At 44.6% G+C, this 10,571-nt stretch overlaps 1 protein-coding gene across 1 annotated transcript; it reads left to right on the top strand.

The window, feature by feature from the left end:
• Nucleotides 7,244-8,056, top strand: LOC110436567. The gene has a single exon (XM_021463911.1). The coding sequence runs from the start codon at nucleotides 7,244-7,246 to the stop codon at nucleotides 8,054-8,056; it is 813 nt and encodes a 270-aa protein (XP_021319586.1).

Raw genomic sequence — 10,571 nt, 5'->3', positions numbered from 1 at the left:
TGCTTCCTTCCATCCATATAGAAAAAGACACTCGTTTCTTTGTTGGCACCTACCGTCGGATCGCGCCCACGCCCAGCCACGGCGTGACGGCGGCACCACGGCCACCACCGCGGCAACGCAACGGCAAATTGAGCTGCCGACGACGGTGCGCTTCCGCCGCAGCCCGGGAGGCCGCGTGCGCCGCAAGCGTAGAGCGAGGTGCGCCACGGCCTACACCGTCGCCCTTCGCGCTGGCTCCTGGCTCCGGTCAGCGCCGCCGCCGTAGGATCGCCATCCAACGGTTCAGGGCTTTTTATTTTATTAGGCCTATCCGTTCAGGTGCCATGCATTTCGCCTGTCTCACGAGGACCTCTTTAACACTCCACGGTCCACGCTGACGCTGCTGCGAACCTAATAAGCGCGTCGTCTCGTCAACGCTTCAGGCCAGCAGCAGTGCTCCATTCGCAACGACTCGCAAGAGATGCCTGCCAATGCCAAATTACCAATGCAGCGCAGCGGCACCTGTCCCACCATCACGCACAAAAGTCGCGTTCGGCCGGTCCACGCTTCGTACGTAGCTTTAGCCAAGCGGCGTGTTGGTTGGCGTATGTGACCTGACCTGTTTGTCCAATCATAAACTAACTAATTTAAAAGATTCGTCTCGTAAATTATAAATAAATTATATAATTAGTTATTTTTAATCTATATTTAATACTCTATGTATATGTCGTAAGATTTGATGTGACGAGATATAGAAAGAAGCGTGTTAATGTGCGACGGGTTGCCTTCTAAGAGCGCAACATAGCCATCTACGCTTTCACTTGTATCTTTTGTCGACGACCCTCCAGATGCCACCACTGACTTCCTCGTCCACCACCTTGGCCAGCGATGCTCCCATCGTTCACCGCCCTGCTCATCGCCCACCCCAGCCACACCAACCATTCCTCCACTAATCTCAATTGGAGGACACACGACCTTCTCCCCTATTGTAAGCTCTTCCTCTCCACTTGCTCGGTGATGCCCCGCGCCCTTAACCCCCACCATTGTCGGGCCAACCGCTTCCACCGAGTCCCCTCCACCTTCTAAGGCCGCCGGCCATTAAGCCCCCTAAAATTCGGAACCCTAACACCAACAAGCTCGTCTCCAACAACAGCATCAGAGGAAGGCAGACAATGGACACATGGGCCTAGGCATGGCGGACTCATGGGTCAAGGGGGGCTCCGTGCTCCACATGACCCACCGTTTTGATAGATTTTATGTTATAAAAACCCATTTGGTTTGGTCCTGTGGAAGGTCTGCTTGCTTCCGCTGTTGTGGTTGTGGTTGTTGCGTTCGTGACCTGTGTGGTATTATAACTATTGTCGTTGGCCATCATGGTAGATAGTTCCTAGGATCGTGTAGTGTGGTCCCCTTCTCATCACACTCCAGCTTGCTGTGACCAGTGAGCGACCGATGACCTCCACCTCCCCATGGTCGAACAAAGAAACCTCATGAGCCGTGTCGTGCCAATGGCGGAGAGGGGCAGCTAAATCGGCCCGTGTCGCCACATTTGCATTCGGGTAGACTCAGGACCCGTTTGGACCTTTGGTGCCACCCGTGACAAGTTCCTACACGTGGAAATAACATTTGCATACTTCTTGAATTAGGATGACACTGTCGGCCAAGTTTAGAGACTGACAATTAATTTTACTTAGCTAGCCATGATTAGTTTTTTCACATGATAATCGATGCTCTACTCCACTAAGAATCTATATGAACAACAGAGGCAAAGCTCACCATGACAAGTCACTAAACATGCAGGCTAAAAGATACTCCCTCCATACCCACAATGAAAGTCATTTTGGACAAGATTTGGGTTAAATATTAGGAATATAAAATCATAAATAACTTTTAAGTTGTTGGAGTTTGGAAATATGAAAACAATATGAATAGATTTATCTTGAAAAATATTTTCATAAAAATATACATATATCATTTTTTGATAAAATCTTTTATAAAAACAAGGAGTCTAAGTTAAGCTTTAGAGACCGTGTCGTTGTCCTAAACGATTTTCTTTATAGGTACGGAGTATAAACTTAATTAATTTGAAGCAATAAATCAGCAACCAATACTAAATGAGAGTAGATGGTGTTAAATACTCTTAACTTCTTGGCTTCGCTGAGAGACCCAAACAACACCACAGGTTCGGAAAGTTCATCAATGCAATCTTGGGAGCTTTTCAAGGTGGTGGCAATCCAATAGATATGTGTACGATCATGAAGTTCACATCTAACATTTTGGTAGTGCGTGGAGTCCATAGCGATCGGATAAGTTCAAAACTGAAGCCTATCTATGCTATGCATATTGCCAAAGGAGTCTGCCAAAAGAGGAAGATAGCTCATGAAGGTTAAAGATTTCATCAAAGTGTAGCAACTTTTTGAGGCAACCAATAATACATGACAATGTCTTTAGAGAAGTACGTGAGAAATTTTAGACTCTCTTTGCAGGACTTTAAATAGTTTAAGTTTATTGCTACAGTGTCACGGTCCACGGTAAGCCAAAACCAAAAGAAAAGACTTCACCGGCTTCTAGTTTGGAAGAGAGAAGCATACATGAACGGTACTAGCACTTGTCTTCACTATTACACAAATTTTAATAGAAACAGGCGTTTTGGTTTAATGAAAGCAGGCATTGCAACCACCTCAAACCATAGGTCACGATTAATCATAACTTAATAGAGACGGTTGCTCTGCCTATCTCCATTAAGACTTTAATGAAGATAGACGTCATAAGACAACCGTCTCCATTAATCGTCATGACTGAGGAAGGCACCATTAGCTGTCCACCTCCACTAAGACTTTAACCGAGGCGTCCAAGGATATAACGTTCGCCTTCACTAAGATTTTAACAGAGGCAGACTGTTGTTATTTGCCTACCTCCATTGAAATTTTAGCATTTTTAAAAAAGCTTCTGTAGTTTTATTTGAATTATATTTTCGCAAATCAAACACATATATAAAAGCAGAAAGACATATATAAACACATATTACTCAACACAAGCATATAATACATTCATTGATATCGTCCATTGTACGTCAACCATGCAACATTATTCGAAGTTAGATTACACAAGCATATGTCAAATGTTTACACTTGAAAAACTAAGATCTACGACGCTAATATCATGCTATCATTTCTTCAAGGAAAAAAGGTCCGGCAACATGTAATAAGTGAGTTTTATCCCACCCCCCCTCATGGTCGCTCTATTTTCGCGAACTTCGAATTCTTAGCTAGCTCATTTTCTGGATTGAGAACGGTCGCCCTTCGTGCGCACACTCTGTAACAAACTTACATATGTCAACATTGTTTGTCTAAAATCTTGGTCAACCTAAGACTGTCTTAGTTAATGTACTAATGGAGGCGGTTAGCCTAAGACAACCGTCGCTGTTAATATGCATTAACAGAGCTAGTCCTATTAAGACGACCGCCTTCATTAATGTTTAACCAAGACAGGGCCTTTGGGTGGCCGGTCGAGGCTGGCCACACCAGAAATAGTGGAGACGGGCAAAAAAGATGCCCAATTTCAATCTTAAAAACCCAACGCTGTTTGAAGCCCTGGCAAAGAGAGGCCTAGCATAGAGACTCAGGCACCAGCTGAACAGTTTGTCTTGTTCAAATACACGACTGAAAAAATCACCAAAGCGATTTAGAAGCATTCCATGTCGTTTATAAAGTTGAGAACACTAATCTCGAAGAGAGTGGAGTAGCAACCAAATATGTTTAAAAACTGAAATAATGCAAATCATCAAAGGATTCCAACAGTGTACGCAATCTACTACTATAACTAAATAGGAAAACCTCATTAGATAGGAATTTCCTGTGATTTAGTAAAGTCACGTCATCACATCTTCACTGCATCACTTTTCCTGTCAAGCTAAGCTAAAGACCCGAAGCGTCCAATCCAATATTCACGTCAGTAGCTCAGGAGATGCTCTCCGTTTCCAGTCCTTGCGCAGAATAAATCAAGGTTTGCACGTTCAAGAGATGGTTCAAGGATTTAACCAAGTCCGAGATAGGAAGGTTAGGAGCGTCAAAATACCTCAACAGCTTTGGTTGAAGTTTATAAATTGAACTAGGTAGCTTATTACACGTAGAAATCCACTTAACTTCAGAACTCTCAAACCGAACGTGTTTGAGGATGCTTGCTTAGGAACATGAATTTCATTGCATCCTCTAGAATGCAGGTCCTGACTTGTTGCAGAGACTTATGGTATGTTTAGTTCATGGAGTCCCGTACCCCATGCTTCATGGAAGTGATGCATCATGAGTTTATCTTATGAATTTTAGTGAAATTAATTCATTTCTCATGCATATACTAATTATTAGCTTACGGGGAATGAGGTGGTGATGGATCAAGTCATTCCATTCCACAAACCAAATATAAAAAGTGAGGGGTAAAAAGATGATAGATCACCACATTCTTCACACCAAACACTCTCTTATAGGTCTCATTAAGATTCGTCCCTATATAGCTTGTAATGACAATTCAGACTGTCCTCATGCATCATAGAATTTAGATGTACCATATCAATTTAGACGTCACTATATATGAGGAGATCAATACAGCGCTTGCCGCTGTTGTCATGTTCCCTCTAGGTGCCCTATATTTTGTACATCAGTAATAACCATTGTCTGATCTGCGCCTAACGAGCGGTCATTGGTTGCACACTTTTAGTTTTTTGGGAGCCGAACAACTTGGCTGGTACGCTGCCAGCGGGCTAGAAGCACTGAAACTTACCAACTCGAGCCGAACTGGAGCAATATTTAACACCAAACCAATACGACCCACAAGTCGGTAAAGTTTTCGTTGCCCTTGAGGGCATGTGCCCTCACTCTTCTACCTATTAGATTCACTTTGAGAAGTAATGCGAAACTGTTTTAAGACGTGTGTTTGTACACTTCTGAAAGCGAATCCAATGGGTAGAAGAGTGGGGACATATGCCTTAGGGAAAAAAAAAACCGCGTTCCCCACAAGTCCACGATTTACGTAGAATAGTTCCATCGCACCGGGCCAAGCTCACCTTCAAGCTAACAGGCCGAACAGTCCAAACGCAACGCACTACCGACCGAGCCCAGCAACTAGGCCTGCCTGGCTCAGCCCAAACGCTGATTTTTTCAGTCACAAGCAAACAAAGCAGCGGCATGGATCTACCGGCAAGCAAAGCAAATAGAGAAAAACGAGCAGTGGCGCTGGTACATTCAGCGGGAGCCAAGAGCTAAACAGTGTAAAAAAAAAGCAATGGATTACGTAGGAAAGAGCTAATTTTCAAGGAAATTACTGGACATCATTGTTGGTTTGATCTCCCACCAATATAGCCCAACGGTCTTATTGGGCCTTGTCTCGCGCCCTGATCGGGGGCGCCCAACCCTATATGGTTGGTGGGCCCCCGTCGCACTGCGCTATAAATAAGAGGTGGGGGCCGGCGGCACTGTTCACGTGTTGAGCAGTGACCACTCCTCCCCACCGACATCCAAACCCTAGAAACCCTAACCGATCCAGGGAGCGCAGCCAGCGACGGGAACACTCACCGACGCCGGATCTGTGCCGCCTCGACGTCCGCATCACTGCCACCACCGACGTCGAAGAAGATCCAATCCGCCAGCGAAGTGATGGCCTCGGGATCGACCTCAGCTGGCCCTGCAGCTCCTACTTCCATAGACGGTCTAATCCTATTAATCTCGATCTATTTACTTGTATTTCCTGTTATCGAACTAGATCTTGTGTAGGGCTTGTACTCTGTTGTTTACAATTTAAAGATCGTACCCGTCTAGATCTACTGCTAGTAGATCCTAAACACAGAATATTTCTATCAATGGTATCAATCGCCTAACTAGTTAGTGGATCCAGATCGGGATAGAAAGATCACAGAAAGACCAAACCCTAACCCTAGAACAGAGAGAAAAAAAAGAAACAGAGATCCACGCCGCAAAGGCACCACCGCAGGGCCACTCGACGGTGCCGCGCGCGGCTCCGGCCGCACGCGTGCTCCGGCGAGGGGCGCCGCAGCGGCGCTGCTCCGTCTTCTTCCTCGGGTCGCATGACACTACTGCTTGCTTTTTACGGTACGATGGCAGAGAGAAATAGAAAGAGAGGAAGAAGGGGAGCAGCCGGACCAGCCCCGGCGGCGACACCACCGGCACCGTGGCCTCCATGGCCGCCGCCGAGTCGGATGTTGCCCCGGGCGGCGCCGTAGAGGAAGATAAAAAAAAGAAAGAGTAGAAGGAGGGAAACCGGCCGGACTTTGCTCCGCTGGCGGTCCTTCCGCCACCGCCGGCCAAGGGGCTCGGTGCGGTTCGCCGCCGCCGCTCTGGCTGACAGAGAAGAAAAGGAAGAATGGAGAGGGAGGAAACAGAAATGAGGGTTAGGGTTCCTGGAGCCGGCGGCTGGGGGTTTTGATGCGCCGAAATGCGTGCGGCACAGTTGGATCAGGAAAACCTAAATCCTACGGCTCAGATCGGCCAACGCCGGAACGGGCCAGATTTGGCCCAGGCGGCCTCCCACTTTCCCGGCCCAGGCCCAGGTTGCGACCTGGGACGCGGGACCCCTGCACGCGGCTCCGTTCACGAGCCGAAATCCGCCAGTGGCCCAACTACTCAGAAACAAAAAAAAAATAGAGCATGGCCGCTGGGCCGCAACTCCACTGAGCCGGGCCGCGCGCGCGGGCCAGCCGTTGCTCGGCTCTGCCGCTGCGCGTGGGCCGCGGTTTTGCCCAGGCCAAAATGGCCGTTTTACACAGTAAATAGCACAATTTTTCTTTTTCTTTTTCTAAAAGCAGTTTTATGCATATTTAATTATATTTTGCACAGATTTTATTGCTTTTCTCTGTATAATTTTGTCCAACGATAATTTTATTCGGAGAACAGTAAAGTATTCAGATGTTTCTGGAAAATAGATAAAGAAATTATTAAAGTTTCCGCTGCGTATTTACAGATATTTGTTTCACTATTAAATTCGAACCAACGGGAGAATTTAATTTTGAAAATAGATATGTTTTCCAGATTATTATAATATTGTTATTATTCTGACCAACGTTGATTAATGGCAGTATTATGATGTAATTAAAAGATTATTATGCATTAATTCTATTTCTGCCCAACGGTGATATAGTTTTATTGCATAAACAGTTGTATGTTTTTAATTTTTGACCAATGTTGATACTAAGGCATACAATTGTGATTATTTATGTTCTCACCCAGAGGTTTGTATTTCAGGAGCTTACTCGTTGATGACGTTCATCAACACCATTCCACCACTCAAAGGGGACAACTACGTTGAGTGGAGGAAAAAGATCGACATGGCCTTCACCTTTGCTGAGGTGGACTGGGTCCTTGACACAGAGCGTCCCGTCCAGCCCGTGCCACCTGTGCGGGCAACAGATGAGACAGATGATGCATGGCAGAAAAGAGAAAGAGAGTTTGCTCCTATCCAGATGTCTTATGACCTTGAAAAGAAAAAGTGGGAATCAGCAAACAAGAAATGTAAAACGCTTGTACAGAACACAATGGAGTCTCACATATTAGATTCCATTCCAGTAGTAGACAGCGTTAAAGATTATCTAGATACTATAAAGAGGCAGTTTACTGGCTCTACAAAAACGTATGCAACAGAAATGATCAAAGAACTGATCTCACAGAAATATACTGGTGGTGGCACTGGTATTAGAGAGCACATCCTTAGAATGAGTCACTTGGCATCTAAAATCAAAAAGTTCAAGGATCTCACCATTACTGATGCTTTCCTTGTTCATTTGGTTTTTGCGTCGTTGCCAAAAGAATTTGAAACCTTTGTTGTTAACTACAACATGCAACCAGAAACATGGGACTTAGAAAAGACTATTGCTATGTGTGCTCAAGAAGAAGAGAGAATCAAAGCTTCAAATGGTGGTTCAATCAACCATTTGAGGGACAACAAGAAAAAGATTTACCATTCTCCTTCAAAGAATAAGGGAAAGGGCCCTATGCAGCAACAGGGCAAGCCTTCCACCCAGCACCAGGGCCAGAACCAGTCTCAGCCTACCATGCAGCATCTCCCTCAATAGAACCAGTTTGTAGTGAACCAAAACCAATGTCTCTACTGCAAGAAAGAAGGACACTACAAGAAAAGATGCCCTGATTGGCTACAGATGAAACTCAGATCATGTGGTGAGAATATTATTACCTTTGTAAATGAATCCCTGTATATAAGTTATTCTAAATCCACTTGGTGGGTTGACTCAGGTGCAACTGTTCATGTTGCTAATTCTTTACAGGGGTTCAGCTCGACAAGGACGACAGCAAGAAGAGAAAGACACATTAGAGTGGCGAATGGAGTCAGAGCAGATGTTGAAGCTGTTGGCGATGTCTCCCTGGAGCTTGCTAGTGGCTTCACACTTTTACTTAGAGATGTCCTTTACGTTCCTTCGCTTCAGAGAAATTTGATTAGTGTTTCACGATTGGACGATGATAATTTTGCTTGTCATTTTGGTGATGGCAAGTGCCAGATTTATTGTAATAATGACTGTGTTGGTGTTGCATTCCAACAACAAGATCTTTATTTATTATCACTTCGTGAAACAGTGAATTCCGTATGTGATGCTACAGAAAATACGTCATTGTCTCAGAATGAGAATAGAAAAAGAAAGCAAACTCAAGATGTATCGTCGAAATTATGGCATTGTCGCTTAGGCCACATTTCGAGGGGGAGAATAGAGATATTAGTAAAGAATGAAATTCTTCCTCCACTTGAGTTCTCAGAATTAGATCAATGCATAGACTGCATTAAAGGAAAATTTGCAAAGAAAATTAAAAAGAATGCCAAAAGAAGCATAAGGATTTTAGAAATAATCCACACGGACATCTGTGGACCGTTTCCTGTGAAAAGTATGGATGGCTATGACTCGTTCATAACATTCACAGATGATTACTCCCGATTTGGGTATATTTATCCAATTAAAGAAAGAACAGAGGCATTAGATAAGTTCAAGATATTTAAGGCAGAAGTTGAAAATCAGCACAACTTAAAGATTAAGATAGTCAGATCCGACCGTGGAGGGGAGTACTATGGTCGGCACACCCCTTATGGCCAAGTTCCTGGACCTTTTGCAAAGTTCTTACAGGAGCATGGCATAGTACCCCAGTATTCTACACCGGGCGAGCCTCAGCAGAATGGAGTAGCTGAAAGACGCAACCGTACCTTGATGGATATGGTGCGAAGTATGATAAGTTACTCTACATTACCGCTAAGTTTGTGGATGGAGGCATTAAAAACTGCCATTCACATTCTAAACAGAGTTCCCAGTAAATCGGTGCCTAAAACACCGTATGAGTTGTGGACAGGAAGAGTACCCTCGCTAAGCCACTTGCGTGTGTGGGGGAGCCCAGCTGAGGCTAAAGTATTTAACCCAAATATTGGAAAGCTAGATCCCTAAACAGTCAGTTGCCATTTCATTGGCTACCCAGAAAAATCAAAGGGTTATCGTTTCTACTGTCCAGACAGATATACAAAGTTTGTAGAAACGAGACACGCCGTATTTCTAGAGGATGAGCTGATCAGGGGGAGCGTGGTAGCTCGAAAGATTGATCTTGAAGAGAAGCGGGTGCATGCGCCCACTCTGATGATTCAAGAGCCATTTTTTGAATTACCCATTGTGAATGCACCGACAGTGCCCGACACTGTGATGCCAGATACAATTGCTCACTCTCCTGTGACAACAACAGATGAAAATGAGGAACCTGTCCTTCAGGAACCTATAGAAGAACCAGTTGCCACAGGCGAGGGGGAGCAACAACAGCCCCAACCAGATCAAGTGCCAACTGTGGAGGCACCGAGAAGATCTCAAAGAATTAGAAGGTCAGCCATCCCAGATGACTATGAAGTTTTTAACACAGAGGAATTTCATATGGAGGGTGATCCCACCTCATATGATGAGGCCATGAGAAGCGCCAACTCACAGAAGTGGCTAGAAGCTATGATAGAAGAAATGAAATCCATGAACTCCAATGGAGTTTGGGATTTAGAAGAAATTCCTAAAGGAGCCAAAACAGTAGGCTGTAAATGGGTCTACAAAACCAAGTATGACTCCCAAGGGAATGTAGAAAGATTTAAAGCGCGACTTGTGGCAAAAGGCTTTACGCAAAGAGAAGGGATTGATTACAATGAGACCTTTTCTCCAGTCTCATGTAAGGATTCCTTCAGGATCATAATGGCTCTAGTAGCACATTATGATTTAGAATTACATCAGATGGATGTTAAGACGGCTTTCCTACATGGGGATTTGGAGGAAAATGTTTACATGGCACAACCGAAAGGTTTTGTCGTGGAAGGAAAAGAGCGAATGGGATGCCGCCTAAAGAAATCCATTTATGGATTAAAACAAGCTTCAAGACAGTGGTATTTGAAGTTTGATGAGACCATAAGAAGTTTTGGGTTTAAACAGAATGTAGAGGACAACTGCGTTTATGCAAAGTTTAAGAATGGGAAGTACATCTTCCTAATCTTGTATGTAGATGATATCCTACTCGCAAGTAGTGATGTCGGTCTACTGCAGGAAACAAAGAAATTCTTGTCCTCGAAGT

The sequence above is a fragment of the Sorghum bicolor genome, chromosome 1, assembly GCF_000003195.3.
Source record: "Sorghum bicolor cultivar BTx623 chromosome 1, Sorghum_bicolor_NCBIv3, whole genome shotgun sequence".
Lineage (NCBI taxonomy): Eukaryota > Viridiplantae > Streptophyta > Magnoliopsida > Poales > Poaceae > Sorghum > Sorghum bicolor.
This window is presented reverse-complemented; position numbering and strand designations above follow the sequence as displayed.

Coding starts and splice junctions, on each gene's coding strand:
- LOC110436567 (XM_021463911.1), top strand. CDS start 7,244: ATGACGTTCATCAACACCATTCCACCACTCAAAGGGGACAACTACGTT.